General features: G+C 41.9%; 1 protein-coding gene across 2 annotated transcripts in view; it reads left to right on the forward strand.

The window, feature by feature from the left end:
• APH1B (aph-1 homolog B, gamma-secretase subunit) overlaps nt 1-17494 on the forward strand; it is a 29409-nt gene extending 11915 nt beyond the window's left edge. Inside the window, exons 5-6 of one of the 2 annotated variants that reach the window (XM_045540745.1) lie at nt 6836-6963; nt 14141-17494. In XM_045540745.1, the coding sequence (XP_045396701.1) occupies nt 6836-6963; nt 14141-14308 (296 nt within the window). In that variant the 3' untranslated portion in view covers nt 14309-17494. Of the gene's footprint in view, nt 1-6835; nt 6964-7929; nt 8148-14140 lie in introns of those variants that run through there. The other variant, XM_045540735.1, reaches the window with a different exon arrangement.
• Nucleotides 17495-17858: the final 364 nt, after the last annotated feature.

The raw sequence follows: 17858 nt of genomic DNA on the forward strand, positions 1-17858 counted from the left end.
CTCCTCACCGAGGATGCTCTCCATTACTGGGACCACCTGTATCAGTTCACTCTTCTACCTCACCACAACTCTGCTAGAGAGAGTCAGAATGTTTGTGTCAGGGCCCCTGCCTTGCACAACTTCTAGGGGGATCGTTCATATTGTAGAATGTTTCACTGGTGTACTATGCAGTTTTCTAGCACTATTCCCAGAACCAGCATTACATGCATAAATGTTTGGAAATCTTGGGTCTTTTGAGGAATTAAACAACCCTGTGGTTTACTTTAATGGCTAGATATATGGGATTTTATCACCTTTTTTATTATTCTAAAGTCCTCATGAAAGACTTATACTTGAATATTTTTCTTGAGATCAGAGTTCTTTGTTTCAGGTGCTAAACTGCTTTTTCATCTCTACTGGGACTTTCTACTTATGTTCAGTGGAACAACACTTTGAAATACTGCTGACTTCTTATCAGAAATTCTGGAATATAGAAGACGGTGGAATGAAATCTTTAAAGTAGTACACCCCTGCAGTCTTCCTCATCTTAGTTGATGCAATTCCGTCCTTCCAGTTGCTGTGGTTATTTCATAGAGTAATTCTTGATTCTTCCCTTTTTCTCATAACATCCAACAAACTGCAAATCGTGTCTCCAATTTCCATTTAAATCTTCATCCAAGGTCTTATGGGCTTGGTTTTGCTTTATAACAGCATCAGGAATAGATGGTTTGAGAGCTCATTTGAAGAAAACATTTTTTAAAAAGGTAAATCTGATGGTGCTGAGAATATTCTAGGCCACGACAAATATAGAAATTAATTTCATGAAGTTACTGAAGCATAATAGAAAGTGATAGAATCCTGAGAGCCCACATCCACTGCCTGCTGCCTGAAGGTAGGTCCCTACTAGGGAGTTGGACTCCAGGCTCCTGTGAGCACTGCCTTGGACCCCACAATCCCAGCAGTAGCTCCAGCCGATGAGTTTTGACAGGGTTTGTCATGCAGTGTTTTTGTGACAATAGCTGGCTAATACAGGGAATTTCAAATATTTTTTAATGTACCACATATGGAAAAAAAGTTGTTTCTTCAAAGAGCCTTCCTAGGATCAACAAGCAGGAGTTAGAGCAGGCTTTCTCAACTTCAGCACTGTTGACATTTGGGGCCAGATCATTCTTCGTTGGGGAGCTGACTTTTATAGGTGGTTAACAGCATCCCTGGCTTCTGTCCATTAGATTTCAGAAGCATACTCACCCCCCAGTTGTGGTAACCAAAAATGTCTACAGACATTGACAAATACCCTCCTGTAGGCAAAATCACCCCAGTTGAGGATCACTGAGTTAAAGAAAGGCAGATTTGGGACTCTCTCACAGTGGCCATTTGATACGAAGTAAACTCCTAAACTGGAAGTATTTGCAGTGGACCCTGTGGGATTGGTTTTTTTCATTCTGTAGGGGACTGGCTCAGACAGCTGCTAACGGGCCTCCCAAGGCTGACTCTCCATGCTGATGAGCTAATGTGAGAACAGTGTTTCATCATTCTCCAGCATTTGCTGGGAAGACTTTAAACATAAAATCATATCCTTGGGAGTCCACTGAGCTCATAAACATGCTTCAGGAACATTCTTATAACTATGAAATGATAAATACTATTTAAACACTTGCAGTCATTTGAGTTGCTTTTAGGACAGCTCCTTTTTGATCTTGTTAGTATTAATATTAAGGAACAATACTATACCTTTCTTACCACCATGTAATATGAAATGGTTTCAAAATATATATTTTTTAATCATGGCGAATGTTATTTGCTTACTAAGAGAGGAGTGTGTGTGTGTGTGTGTGTGTATAAAAACAATACACCAGGCCACCAAATTATATTTTTTAAAGCAAAAATTTTCAGTTAAATCCCCATTAGGGAAAGACATTTTAAAGCTTTAATTTAGTTCTGGGGCCTTACTCCTACTTGTGCTAGGTGTTTGGGAATCCTCAAGAATATGCAGCCAGGAGGGGCTGAGGAGAGTCTCCTACTTCATGGAATCCAGACACCTTAGACCTTTCTATTGCTCCCATCCTGCCGCTGGGCTGAGCCTTGGCTTTGGGAAGTCTTCTGTCTGTGGCTGCCACCACCCAGCGGTGACTCTAGATTCTTTCTGACCTAGTTAGGGATACATTGACCTTAGCAAGGGAAGCCAGATGACAGCAATTTCCATGCTGGCAGGAATGCAGTATTGCTATCTTAGGCCATTGTCTTTGCAAGGACAGAAAAGTAGTTATCAGGAATGAGGGAGAGGAACAAGTGTGAAAATGAAAGTACTTAGGAATCTGTGTGCTAGAGAATTTGAGGTATATTCAGAAGGGGTGAAAGAGCCAAATAGTAAATGTTGCCTCTTAAAGATAACACTAAAACATTTTGCTTAGAAATACATTACATTGAAATGTTCTCTACCAAGAGAATTTGACTTCGAAAATTATTAGAAGAGGAAGTCCTTTATCAAACTAGATAGCTACATTTGGCACAAACAGATATACAGTACTTGTTAGAATTGTTCAGCTTTCTGATATTCCAAAACACTAGAAATTATGGAAGCTCCTTTTATTAATCTGGGTTATAAACTAATATTCTTTTTTAAATTTTTGAGATAGAGTCTTGCTCTGTTGCCCAGGCTGGAGTGCAGCCTGATCATAGCTCACTGCAGCATCGAACTCCAGGGCTCAATCATCCTCCCGACTCAGCCTCTCGAGTAGCTGGGACTACCGGCCTGTGCCACCATGCCTAGCCAATGTTTTTACTTTTTGTAGAGACAAAGTTCTCACTGTGTTGTTTAGCTGGTCTTGAACTCCTGGTGTCAAGCAATATTCCTGCCTTGGCTTCCTGAAGTGCTGGGATTATAGACGTGAGCCACCGCACCCAGGCTAATTTTGATACTCTTATGGTTAACTTAGGGAAGGTGAATATTAGAACAAAGCAAATTTTAGGGTTAGATTCATTGAAAGACTTCTAGGATTTTATATTTAGGAACATGAACTGAGAAAGGTTTAGCAATTAAAAGGTACTCTAGAGATACTATGAGCAAATCTTCAATTCTAGTTGGAATTAATTCCATTTACTAATGAAAAGTATCAAAATTATATGTATATAGCTGTAGCTACATATATGTGACAGAATAATGTGGATATCCAGGTCTCAGTTTCTATTGGATCTCTTACCAATTGCAGAGGGACTAAAGAATAAATCTCAGTATTCTAACGTAGCACATTGTGATGGTAAAGGCCTGTGATGATCATCAAAGCCATCCAGAAACTAGTGTGGCTGTATATGTAGCAGTCAAGTAGGAATGTAGTATAGTATTTTTATAAACGTCCAAGGGATCCCTTTAGATATTGTGATAATAAAATGGAAAACTGGGAGGATGGGGTGAGTTTCCATGAGACTATGCTATGCATTGTGATAGTCACAGTGCCCAGGACAGCACCTGGCCCATAGTGGGCACTGAATAAATACTTGTTATGTGGACTGATGGAAGAGGAGGAAGAAAATAAATATAAGAGTAATACAAAGTCAAAGGAAGAAATAATCTATAAAAATGAAGAAGAATACATTTTTAAACATAGCCAAGTACCCTGGAAACTTGGATAAATGTGGAAATTGCTAGCTGCTTTGTCTCACTTTCCCACCTGATAGTCCAACTAAGGACCCTGGCTTATTCATCTTTGAATCTGTAGACCATGGAACATAGTAGCTACCATGCATTAACAAGCTGTGGTTTGCCAAGCACTGTTTTTCCTGTAACAATCCTATGAGGCATTATCCTCATTTTAGAAATAAAGGAAATGGAAGCTCAGAGATTAAATAACTTGTCCAAAGCCACATATGGAGTGGAGCTGGGATTCTAACTCAGAATTGTCTGATTCCAAAGACAATATACATAATCTTCAAGCCAGACTATCTAGGTGCTCAGTAAATGTGTGTTGAGTGTTTAAAAAAAAAAAAAAAAGACATAGACATCAGGAAAGAATTCACTGAGGAGGTGACATTTGAGCTGGATCTTAAATAAAAGTAAGATTTGAATGTGGTAAAATAGGGAGGGGTGGTGATGAGGGGTAGAATATTCAGCCAAAAGGGATAATCTGTTAAAAAAAAGAAGTATAGACAGAGTAAAGAAGAATTCTGCTTTTCTGCCACAAGGATGCATTTGAAGATTAGTAGAGTATATGATGTCAAGGTAATTTGGGTCTAGATTGTAGAGGTCCTTGAATGCTTCTGAGATGTATGGAGCTGACTCTGGAGGCAAAGTCAACCCATCAAAGACTTCTTAGCAGGAAGGACCTAGAAATATGGACCTAAAAGAAAGGTCAGGACTAATGATGTCTTAAGGATGCTTACCTGGAGCTCACAGAATAATGCTCCTGGACAAGAATAGACTGAAAATTCCATTAGTAAGAGCTGAACTCTAGGACTTGAGCATAATTGGCTCATCTCAATATTCATGGTAATGCAGAGAGAAGGACAAACATAAGCTGCCAAACAGATGGCACATTAATGGTGACATTGCTTTTTCTTGACATTTGCTTGTCATGTAGGTTATAGAAAACCTTTAGAGTATAGACTTTTTTTTCTTTTTTTTGGAGACAGAGTCTCTTTTGCTCTGGGTAGAGTGCAGTGGTGTCATCCTAGCTCACTGCAACCTTGAATGCCTGGGCTTAAGCAATCCTCCTACCTTAATCTCCTGAGTAGCTGAGACTACAGGGCATGCCACCATACCTGGCTAGTTTTTCATTAGGGACAAGGTCTCACTGTGTTGCTCAGGCTGATCTCAAACACCTGGGCTAAAGTGATCCTTCCACTTCAGCCTCCCAAAGTGCTAGGATTACGGGCAGGAGCCACTGTGCCCGGCCCATTTTTTTAATTAAAAAAAAAAAATTGTTTCTACCTACACAGGAGGCTGAGGTGGGAGGACTGCTTGAGCCTAGGAGTTTGAGGTTACAATGAGCTGTGATTAGACCAGTGCACTCCAGCCTGAGCAACAGTGAGACTGTCTCAGAAAAAAAAAAAAATGCATTTGTGCCTGTTTTTGCCTTGATCTTTTCTGACATAGAGAAACTTTAAAACTTAACTGGGTACAGTGGCCCATGCCTGTAATCCTAGCACTTTGGGAAGCCGAGGTGGGAGGATCACTTGAGGCCAGGAGTTCAAGACCAGCCTGGGCAACAGCAAGACCCTGTCTTTACAAAAAATTAAAAAATTAGCTAGGCGTGGTGGCCTGCACCTGTAGACTCAACCACGTGGGAGTATCGCTTGAGCCCAGGAGTTGGAGGCTGCAGTGAGCTTATGATCGCGTCACTACGCTTTAGCCTGGGCAACAGAGAGCCTGCCTCAAAAAAAAAAAAAAAAAAAGAAGAAGAAGAAGAAGAACTTTGGGCATCTTCAGTGGTCTCAACTCCCCACCATCACTAGGCATCTATCTACAGGAGAGCTTCCCTTTCCAGGATCATCACTGGAGTTAAAATATGTCAGTTTAGTCTGCCATAGCCTTAAGGTTTTAAAAACTATTCCTCTTCTACTTTAGTAATACTTACTATCATTTACTGAAATGATGACTCTGTTATACCAGCTGTAACAACTTACTTTCCTCTAACTACAACAGTTACGTCTTTTTTGCTATTAAAAAGTGAGAATATGTATTTTTCACAGTATGAAGAGGTTTTTTCCACTTAATGTTATATTGAGATTATTTGTAATATATATCATATAGTATTCCTTCGTGTGAATACACCATGATACATTTATCCATTCTGGTATATTATTACAGACAATGCCAATATAAATATTCTTGTATATACCTTCTTGTGCAGATGTGTAAAATGTCTCTGGAGTAGTGGTTCTGAAACTTGACTATGCATCTGAATCCCTGGAGAGCTGTTTAAACATGGACTGCTGGGGGTCCCACCCCCATTGTTCCTGATTCAGGAGGTGTGGGGTCTCAATAGTTTACATTTCTAACAAGTTCCCAGGTGCTGCTGATCTATTAATTGGAGAACTAATTGCTTCAGAGAATAGACCTGGCTGTGGAATTGCTAGAGTGAAATAGAGAATGCAAATTTTCTACTTTAATTGTTAATGCTGGGTTGTCTTCCTACCAGCAGTATGAAAGAGTGTTGTCAGGCTTGAATTTTTGCCAGTCTGGTGGGTGTTAATGGCATCTTACTATGTGGCTGAAAGGGGGAAATCTACATGCTTTTTTTCTTTTTCCACTTTAAAACTTGCAGAATATATGGGGCTTGCCCACTTTAAATAAAGAATGTTATCCAGCACACAGAATACACACACAACACACAGTTTGTTGGTGCTGATCAAATTCTGTGCCAGTTGCTTAGGAAGAATCTTGGGTAATTATTGTGATTTTTAGTATTTTATTTTTCCCTTGGCCTTTTTAAAAAAAAAGATGTGTGGAGAAATTCCACTTTAGTGAGGAGGCTTAAACAGAAGTCACTCCTTTATTAATAATTGAAGTCTCTCTAATTAGTGTGGAAGGCTAATTGGGAAACAGCTGGTTAGACATTGCAATAATTTTATTGCATTCCTCAGGGAAACTACTTGAAAGCCAGATCCAAGCTGACTTTTTGTTGAACAGGTTCACATTCTAGATGAGAAGCTGCTGCAGAGCAGATCCCCTGCTCAGAAATGTTGCTTTTCGAGTTCCCATCAGAGCAAACGCGTGTCCAGGTCCTGTTTCTGTCAGGCAGTGGTTAAACTCTGACTGCAGCACAGTGGACCTCAGAGTCCCGGGGCAGTGGCAGGGTGCTCAGTGGCTTTGGTGTCTGTTGTCTGTGTGAATGAGCACTAATGGTTGGCTGTCTTTCAGCTTTCATGACGCTGGTTATCATATTGCTGCACGTCTTCTGGGGCATTGTATTTTTTGATGGCTGTGAGAAGAAAAACTGGTACATCCTTCTTATAGTTCTCCTGACCCATCTGCTTGTGTCAGCCCAGGTGAGTGTTGCCTCCATGCTCAGACTGTTTTTTGGAACTCAAGTCTGTATATCTAAATGGTAGATTCTACTGTAGATCAACGGTACCCAACCCTTTTGGCACCAGGGACCGGTTTCATGGAAGACAGGTTTTCCATGGGTTGGGGGGAGGGGCAGCAGGGCTCAGGCAGTGATGCCAGTGATGGGGAGTGGCTGTAAATACAGATGAAGCTTTGCTCTTGCCTGCCACTCACCTCCTGCTGTGCAGCCTCCTGCGGTGCAGCCGGGTTCCTCCATGGCCTAGGGGTTGGGGATTGCAGCTCTAAATGAAATACATGCTCACGAGAAAATTAGGAAATTCAGAAAAGTCGTTTAAGTGAATGAATGAATGAATGATCTAAGTCTTACAGCAGAAAGACAACCACTATTAATTTTTTGGTGGGTCTCATTAAAGATTTTTTTCATGTATCTTTCTTTTAAATGGGTATAGTCAAACCTGAAACAGCCCTGCATTATGCTTATGTTATGGAGCACATCTGAAGCAATTTCCAATTTATTGCAAATCCTTTAAGATATACATCTAATAGCTTTATATCATTACATAAAAATTATCACTTGTTTGATCACTTCCATTTCTTTGGTTATTGTAATACTGTCTCGAACATCTTTGTACATGAAATGTTTTCCAAACGTCGTTTAGATTCCAAGGCATGGAATTATGAAGTCAAATGATGTGAATGTTTTTTTAAGCACTTGACGCAAATTGCTAAAATTCTCTCCATAAGAGTTGTATCAATTTTACTCATTCTGATCAATAACAAAAGGCCCATTTCCCGCCCTCCTCACTGACACCATGACAATGCCAGTTTTCAAAATAAAGTTTAAAAACTTGATATATTTTTAAAGTACTATTTAATGCTTCGGTCCTGCTTTTATTGTAATCTGTCATATATTTACATGAGAATTACTCCTCCACTGCCTTGTCCAGACCCTCGTCATCTCTCACCTGATGCTGAAAAGGCTCCTTCTGACGGTGTGCCGCCTCATGCTTCTCTCCTCGCCAGCCATTGAGAGTTTATATCAGATTTTCTTACACTGGGCCCCCTGCCCCCGGATCCATCTAAAGTGCCATCTTACTGGCCTCCTCCCCAAAACCTTTCAGTGGTGCAGGGTACTGAAGTTACTCTTAATATAGGATGCAGCTATGTAAAGCCAAATCTTTGTGGAAAAAAGACTAGAAAAGGGATGGATTAAAATATTAACAGCATTTATCTCTGAATGTTGGGATTTGTGGATTCTTCTTCACAGTTTTTGTCATTTCCAAATGTTCTATGACATAGTGCTTTTATAATCAGAAATCAAACATCCTTCTTATGGATTTAATTGGCCACTCATTCATTCAATAAATATTATATCAAGTGCCTTCTATGGTCCAGGCACTGTTCTAGGTGAACAAAACAAAGATCCCTGCCTTTATAATCTAGTGGGTAGAGGCAGGCAATAAATAATAGACATAATAAATAAATTATATGGTATCTTAGGAAGTGATTGGTGCTGTGGAAAAAAGGAAAACTAGAGCAGGAGACTGGGACCCAGCGTGGGGGGGTTCAGGGGTCACACAGGTGGTCAGAGTAGGCGTCATTGTGAAGGTGACATCTGAGCAGAGAAGTGAAGTGTGGGGGTGAGGAAGTTGGCCACGTGGCTGTCTGGAGAAAGAGCATCTGGACTGAACAGCCAGCGCCAAGGACCTGGGAGCAAAGTCTGTGCTTGGTGTGTGCGTGGAGATGGGTGGCCAGAGCGGCATGAGCAGGGGGGAGCTGAGTAGGACATACTGACAGAGGGTTGACGGTGGGAGGGAAGTAGCTAGAAGTAAGGGCCACATCTAGGTAATGTAGGACTTTGGCTTTTACTCTTGGTGAAATGAGGAGTCATAGGAGGGCGCTGAGGAGCAGGACATGATCTGACTCATGTTTTAGGAGGATCTGCTGCGTTGAGATGAGACTGTGGCGGAGGAAGAGATTACAGTCCTCCAGGAAGGATGATGATAACTTGGGTGAAATAGCAGTGGAGAGGATGAGAAATGGTCAGATTCAGGACATATTTTTGAAAGTAGAGCCAGCAATATTTCTTGACAGACTGAGGCATGTGAGAGAAAGAAGCAGGACCAAGGATGTCTCCAAGGTTTTTGACATGGACCATTGAAAGGACAGAGTTGCCATCAGCTGAGATGGGGAAGCTTGTGAGGGAAGGTCTGGAGTTCCCTTCTGAGCACATTACTGTGGAGGTACCTGTTGGGCATCCATGCGGCGATGTCAGGTAAGCAGTTGGATGAAAAAGTCGAGTCTGGGAGAGACATCCAGGCTAGAAGAGATGACTGCAAAGAGTGGGTGTACGCAGACGAGAGGCCTGAGGACTGAGCCCTGGGACACTTCAACATTGGCTTGGGGAAAAGAGAAGGAGCAGCCAGTGAGGCAGGAAGAAATCCAGGGAATCAGAGAGCCAGGTATCCTGGAAGCCAGGTGTGTTAAGGAGGAGAGCAATCGGCTGTAGAGATGCCTGTAAAATTCAGACTTTGTTTGACGTAGCCTCTTATTGATCTTACTGCTGCAAAACTTACCTCCTGCCGCTCTCCGCAATTCACAGCACCATAATCTGAGCTGAACCAGTGTCCCCAACAGGCATGCCTTTGTCCCTGCTGTCTATCTGCAGTGATTCGTCTCCCCCACTCATTCCACGGGACACCTGCCTGGGAAGGTTGCACATTCCAGACACAGCACCATCCCTGGACCTTACTCATAGTTCTAACGCTTATCCTAGGCTAGCATATTTTATTTAATATGGTTTTTACATCTCTCTAACTGGAGTTTGATCCCTAAGGATGGGACCTTATCTTGTCGGTCTTTGTATCCTCAGTCCTTGGCACGTAGTCAACTATATTGAATAGTTGATATTATTCTCTTTAATGATTAAAAAAAAAACCCAGAAAACTTGAAAGATTATATACCAAAATGTTAACAGTAGTTGTTGCTCAATGGCAGATTTCAGAGAATGATTAATTGTTTTATTAAAATACATACAGAAAAATATACAAGTATACATGAGTATACATCTTGATGGATTTTCACTGTGAACACACCTGTGTAACTAGCACCCAGATGAAAATCAGCATGTTATCAGCCCCCAGGAGCCTCCTTGTGCCTCCGTCACTGCCACACTAAGGGTGACCATGATTCTGACTCATAACACGACAGCTTGGTTCTGCCATTTTCATTTTATGTAAATGAAAATGTACAACATTGCTGTTTTGCCTGGCTCCTTTGCTCAACCTGTCTGTGGGATTCATCTTTCTGTAACTCTGACGCACCCATTCACTGCTGTGTAGTAGTCTACTGTGTGACTGCACCATAACTTATTCATCCTGCAGCAGAGAGGCATTTATGGCGTTTCTAGCTGTAACTAGTTAACTACTGCTGTGAGAATTCTAGTGCATAGCTCTTGGTGAACATGTGTGCACATTTCTTTTGGATGTACGCCTAGGAGTAGAATTGCTGGGTCGTGGGGTGCTTGTGTCGTCTGTTCTTACCACTCAATTTTTCAGAGTGGTCGTATCAACTTACGCTCCCATCATTCATTTATGAGTTGCAGTTCCTCCACCTCCTCACCAGCCCTTGGTGTGGCATTCTCTACTATTAGCTATCCTGCTGGGTATGGATGTAGTGGTATCATAAATACATAAATCAATATGTCATTAAAATTTTAATTTGCATTTCCCTAATTAATGACATTGAGCACATCCTCATATGTTTATTAACCATTTGGATAATTCTTCTGTGAAGTGACTGTTCAAATTTTGTGACCATTTATTGGGTTTATGTGTCTTTTTCTTTTTGATTTCTTTATATTTTCTATAGGAGAATAGTTTGTCAGATATGTGCATTGCAAATAACTTCTATGATGTGGTTTGTCTTGACATTCTCTTAAAGTTGTCTTTTGATGAACAAAAGTTCTTCATTTTAATGTAGTCTAATCAGTTTCTCTTTATGGGTTCACTTTTTGTGTTCTGTTTAGTAAATATGAACCTAGCTAAGTCTCAAGTTTTAAATTTTGTTTTATTTCTCTCATTTGTGCATATTCTAATTTTCTACAACAATCATGTATTGTTTTTGCAATTATTTATTTATTTATTTTGAGACAGAGTCTCGCTATGTTGCCCGGGCTAGAGTGAGTGCCGTGGCGTCAGCCTAGCTCACAGCAACCTCAAATTCCTGGGCTTAAGCGATCCTACTGTCTCAGCCTCCCCAGTAGCTGGGACTACAGGCATGTGCCACCATGCCCGGCTAATTTTTTTCTGTATATATATTTTAGTTGGCCAGATAATTTCTTCCTATTTTTTTTTTAGTAGAGACGGGGTCTCGCTCTTACTGAGGCTGGTCTCAAACTCCTGACCTCGAGCAATCCACCCGCCTCTGCCTCCCAGAGTGCTAGGATTACAGGCGTGAGCCACTGCACCTGGCCTATTGTTTTTGTAATTATTTAAAAGAGAAAAAAATGTTTTTTAAAGAAATAAGCTAACAAAAGAGCTTAGCATTCTGTAAAATAAATTAAAATTCAGTGGATTTAAGGTATAGAAGAATCCAGAAAATGCTGAATGCCAGCTGTGCCCACAGAGGCGTCTTGAGAAAAGCACACTTTCTGCATAAGGTACTGCTACAAAATCCACCCATTTCCCTGGCCAGAGCTTAAAGGTCAGGATCAGTGCCTTAGCCGGGCACGTGTGGGTAGGGGAAGGTGAGGACAGTGAGGGGCCTTGGAGACACTCCGCCCAAGTCCCCTGACAAGCAAAGGTGAAATCCTCTCCTTCGTTAGGTGTAGATGCCGGGGCTGGGTGGGAACCCATCTGCCCGCTTACGCCAGCCCTGCAGAGGAGGTGTCCCCCTGTCAAAGGCCAGTCCCTCCACTTGGGCTCTGGACTAGTCCATTCCCTCCTGCTTGAGGACTTCACTTCTTTGGTTATGCCCTCTGTCCATGTCACCCGTCTTTCTGCCCTTCATCAGCAGACAGACGTATCTCAAATAAAACTCTTCACTACTGTCGTTTCCTCTTCCTGCCACCCTCTTTCTGTTTCCTGTCACAGCAAACCTCAAAGAGTAACCTCCACAAATCCTGTCTCACTTCCTCACCCCCTGCAACACCCCCCCACTTCTGGTCCAGCCTTGCTCCTGCTCAGCCTTGCTCCTGCTCAGCCTTGCTCCTAAAAGTGCACTTGCCCTTCTCAGCAGCCTGGTTTCGGGGTTGGGAGGAAACTGCACTTGTCAAGCTCAAAGAGGACCTTCATTTTCCAGATCCGATGGACATTGTTCTTTTTCCATCTTGACAGCCTTTAATAAGGGTTGAGCACCCCTCTTTGAAACATTGTCCTCTTGACGTCGCATCCTGCTGTCCTGATTTTCTCTTACCTCACTGTTTGCTCCCTTCTCAGATCCCTTTGCTGGCTCTTATTCTCCTGATAATTTATAAATATTGGGACTCCTCAGGGCTTGGTCTTGAATTCTCTCTTCAGTTCTCTCTACAGTAGCTCTCTGGGTAATTGTCTGTATGGCCATGGCTTTAAGTACTGTCTCCACGCTGTGCTCCCACTTTCATTTTTCTAGCCCAGGCCTTTCCTCTGAGCCCATACGCCTATATCCTACTGCCTGTTTGCCATCTGCCTTGGGAAAGCTCATGGGCATGTTACTGTTAACACGTCCTCTTTGGACTTGATTCCCACCCATCACTCCAAGCTTGGTCTTTCCCCAGGTCTTCCAAGCTGGGTTTTCCTCAAGCCCTTCTCTCATTAAATGGCACCACCATTTACCTAACGCCAGAAATAAGAGAGTCGTTTTTGGCTTCTCCCTTTCCCTCATGTTCAGCCTAACAGTGAGTCCTGTCAGTTCATGTTATCCACTGTCTCCATCTCCACCTCGGCCACTACCCTGGGCTAAGTCACCATCCTGTACTCTCCTCATCCAGCACAATGTCTTCCTAATAGTCTCCCTACTTTCAACATAACCTCCTTTGATCCATTCTCTGCAGTTTACAAAATCTAAATCAGGTCATTCAGGTCCCCTACCTAGAACCCTTGTATGACCCTGCATTGCACTGAAAATGAAATCCACGCCCCTTACCAACATGTGGCCTTCCTCTCTGACCTCATCTCCCGTGCTGCCCCCTCCACCCCTACACATCATCAGTATCGACTCTTCTCGGGTTCTCAGCTGCACCGAGCTCCTTGCCCTCCTTTGGTTCCTCTCGCTGGTCAGCACAGGGCTGGCTCCCTCCTATATGTCTCAGTTTAAATGCCACTTTCTTGAGGCCTTCCTTGACTACCCTAAGGAGATCACCTTGTTTTTACTGTCTAGCATCATCACAATTCTAATTATGTTGTCTTAGCATTCATCACAATTTGTAATTAATTTGTTTCTTCATTACCTGCTTCTCTTACAAGTACATAGCTCTACAGGGATAGGGACTTTGGTCTTCACTATTGCATAACATAGTACCTCTTGGCATTCCGTCAGTGTTGTTTTTTTTTTAAGAGTAGTATTTAATAGATTTATAGAAAAGTTGTGAAGACAGTAAGGAATTCTCACACACCCTACACCCAGTTTCCTCTATCACCAACATCAGATCTTAGTGTGGTACATTTGTCACAATTAATGAAATGATATGGATGTGTTATTCCCAGAAGCCATCAGTGTTTTTTTAAATGAATAAACTTTTGGAACCCATAGCAGTTGGGCAGCTGAAAAAGAGATGCTATTCCCTCATGTTCCCTTGAATACTAAGGACTCATACTAAAGTAATTTTGGACTTGTCTTACTCTCTTGCAAATTCTAAGAACCAGTTAACACAGAAATGAATATAAACCCAGCCCAGGTTATACAGCTTGTATCTCCTATAGGATATTCCATTAGGTTCTGCCTAATGACTACATTCTAGAGTTGCCATTTCAATACAGCAAAGCACAGGACCTACTGCCCAGTGTCTGTCATGTAGCTTAGTTCTCCATGCCTTTGTGGATCCCTAACACATGGGGTACATTACATGGTGAAACACACCCCAGCTGTTGAAATTATTCCATATTTTCCTGTACCTTTTATTATTCCACATGTTTAATAAACTTGCTGTTATTACCAGGCTGATTTCTTTTTCCTTTGCAGACCTTCATAAGTCCTCACTATGGAATCAATCTGGTGTCAGCATACATAATCATGGTATTCATGGGCATCTGGGCATTCTTTGTTGCTGGAGGCAGCTGCCGAACCCTGAAACTCTGCCTGCTCTGCCAAGACAAGGACTTTCTTCTTTATAGCCACCGCTCCAGATAACCTCCAGGAACCAGCACCTCCCAAGCTGCAGGCTGTATCTTTAGAGGAAGCACAACTGTGCCTTTTTCTAAAAATCTCTCTTTCCAGTGGAATTGAGAAAACACAAAACTCTCTAGATCCGAGTCCCCTTCATGTGGCTTTCAAGCAGCAGCGCTCGAAAGGGATGCATCAGAGCTGTGCGTCCTGGCTGCATGTTAGACTCGCCTCGGGAATGCTGATTCTGGGCTTCCCCCTCCAGATGTAACTGGCCAGGGCATTTGGTAAGCTTCGCAAGCTGCTCAGGTGATTCTGATGTGCATCCAGGCTGAGAACCATTGTCCATATGGGAACTTCCCGAGAACACCATACGTGAATGAGAATCTGGTGTTTAACTGTCTCCTAATGCAGCTTGTGCTGAGCAAGTCAGTACCTGAATGTAGGATCCTGGTTAGCCTTTGCCTTTTAAGTTCTTAGGTCACAAAAGGCTAAAGGGCTCTCACCTCTGTAAACCGTTTCATGTACTTCACTAGTACTGTCTTAGAACATGGTAGGCTCTGCTTCCAAATGCAATAATAAATGACACTGGCTTACTCTGATAATTTAGCCAAAGTAAGATATTGATTAATGAAGTTTTCCCATTCTAGGTTTTGGTTTTTTAGTATAGATTCCATTTCGTTAACTAAAAACAATTATTTTCCAACTTCCTTGGAAAAGTATTCTAAAATGCAGGATTTTTGTGCAACATCTGTATTTGCCCTGTTGAAAGCTTTTCATGGGCTCTACCCCAAGGCCCTTGGCCACAGTGTTCAGCATGTGAGTGCTAGCTGCTGGGCTCATTGAGGTGAAGCTCATTGTTTTATCTCTGAGCAGCTGTGTAGGGAGCTGAGCCATGTGCCCCGGGACAGGCTTCACTGGAGCTGGTGGAAGTGTAACCAAAAGCACAAGGAAAGCAAACCAAAAGGGTATTGTTGACACTTTTCATTTGCTCCTGTGATACTAAACAGCACTTTTACCCAATATATCTTAAACTGCCAAATCTCATGCTATTACATAATCCATATAATCTTTAAGTCTCATAAACATCCCTGGGCTTTGGTAGCATTCCCTTTATAAGAATACCCAAGATATTCATTCAGCTTCTAAACAACGCTTTTGATTTCCATTATAAAGAAGAAATGCCATTGAATTGTGCCTTTACTAACTAGAAGTTGTTCCCAGTTGATGTCGTTGGGGAGCTGGTAGTGTGAAATAGAAACTATCTATACATTAAAGTGATACTTCAGTGAATCCCACATGTGCAGTTTGAATAAAAGAGATAGCAGCAGTGGGGGGCCCACAGTGGCAGGACAAATGGTTTTGACAGTGGTGTGGTGGGGAAGAACAGTGGACATGCTTAAGACAGATGTGGCCAGTGTTTACGGCTAGGTGCACATCATTCCAGAGACCAAAGCCTTACACACAACTAGTCCTTTATCAATATCAGTGCACCCTCCCCATGTTTAAAATACTAGAATATCTCAATCTAGAGATTCAAGAGGATTAGGGCTCCTGGTAAGGCTATAAACAGTCTGATAAGCAATTGTGGTTATTCCCCTAAAGGTTATGTCAGCACTATTACCAGTGCTTCCGCTGACGTCTGCAGCTTCCCAGCTTTCTCCCTTTAACTGGAAGAGTCAAGGACATAGAGACTGAACAGTGAGATTTACTGTGCAGAGTTGAGGGGAATAAGATATTCATGGAACTGGGATTTACTGTTATTGAAACGTGATGTTCTTTGATGAATACAATAAGAAAAATAGACAGTTGCTTATTACTATTGACTTACAAGTCTCTTAAATGGGTATGCGGATCAAATACTTGCTGATCTGTAGAGTGTGAAAAACCTGGAATTATTACATTAATACTACTCGAGCTTTGTGGGTATTTTCTGCACACTAATAGTTTCATATTAAGAAGCTGGATATTGTAAAATCTCATTTATAGGAACTTAGATGAGAAGAAAATTTTCTTTGATGGTGAGACTGTTGTCTTAGTTGAGGAAATTGTCTGATGTTCCTTCATTACCTGTGATCGGGGGACCTTTATAACCCTGATTTCTCTTAGAATGTGAGCCTTGCCAAAGTTGGCTTCTGCAAGGAAGCCCAGGGGGAGGGTGTAGTCTTCCTCTGTTGCTGTGTATAGATGCAAAAAAAAAAAAAAAGTTTCATTTGTTATCTGTAATGAGCTTTCTGAGCACTGACGACATTGGGGAGGACGAGGCGAGGCGGTGTTGCTGTTGTGTGCTGTCCTCCACGGAGGACTTCCTGTTTGGTAGATACAGTTAGAGTTGACCTTGGAATTGTGAATATTGTTGCAGTGCTTGAATATGTTGCCATGTGAATGATATTGATTTTGTTCTCTAATACAAACTATTTATTTTTAACTCATTTGAATCAGTAGTTGTAACTGGAGAAGTTTTGTTACCTCTATCCTGGCCTGCCTGCCTGGCAGGATAGTAGCAGCAGCCTCTTTTGGTAGAGCCTCTTAATGAAAACATGGCTGAAAGGAATTAATGGTGATATCTGCAGACTGCATAGAAAATGGCTTTTGTTCCCGGTGTTAATATTTTTACTCTCAAGCACATTTCAGTGTTCGCTGAGAGTGACAGATCACCCCAGAATGCTAATTGCTCATATCCATAGAGAGGATGCAATATAAGCAGTTGTGACAGCAGCTTCCTCCTACCTGGCATTCTTCCCGCTCACCTCAGCCCAGCCCCCAAACGGGCATTAGCAGTCAGTGTGGGCCCGGGTGCCTGGCTGGCCCACCAGCCAGGGTGGCAGCCTGTCGTGGGCATCAGTGGCCTGCTTCCTGGAAAGAGCTCCTTGAGGGTGTGGGCTTTTTGTTAGCTAAGTTTTTTCTGGGCCCCACTATTCCAGGTAGGCAAGATAGATGTTACACAAAACAATTTTGAAGTGCTTTGCTTAGAGCATTTTGTTTATGATTGCAATGTTTACGTTTCTTATTTAATAAGAGACTTTATTTCATTCTATTAAATGTTAGTATTTGGAAGAGGTGGATACTGTCTCTAAAATATGTAACATTTTATATAAGTTATACTGTTACATATACTTGCAATATCAGACCTTGCATTCAGTACACAGTGCAATAGACTCTTTCCAGACCTGTATTTTTCCGTGAACAATAAAAAGATTGTTTGGCACACTGCTCATTTCCCATGTTTCCTCTTCTTTGGAATAGTGTATCCTTCAGTATCTGTCACTGCAGTTTTTGTCTCATAAAACATTCTCTTATTTATGACTGATCTGTTCTTAGACTTTTTTCAAAGAAAAATACTTTATCTGATTTTAAATTCATAAGGCCTATTTCATATCTGTGTATTCAGAAACAATTTGATGCAGAGAAGTTCCTTGAGGTGTCTGAAACCAAGCAGAGGGCTGGGCTTGGTAGCCCATGCCTGTAATCCTAGCATTTTGAGAGGCCAAGGTGGAAGGTTCACTTGAGCCCAAGAGTTTGAGACTAGCCCAGGCAACATAGTGAGACCCCATCTCTATAAAAAAATAAGAAAAAT

This window comes from Lemur catta, chromosome 1 (assembly GCF_020740605.2).
Source record: "Lemur catta isolate mLemCat1 chromosome 1, mLemCat1.pri, whole genome shotgun sequence".
Classification (NCBI taxonomy): Eukaryota; Metazoa; Chordata; class Mammalia; order Primates; family Lemuridae; genus Lemur; species Lemur catta.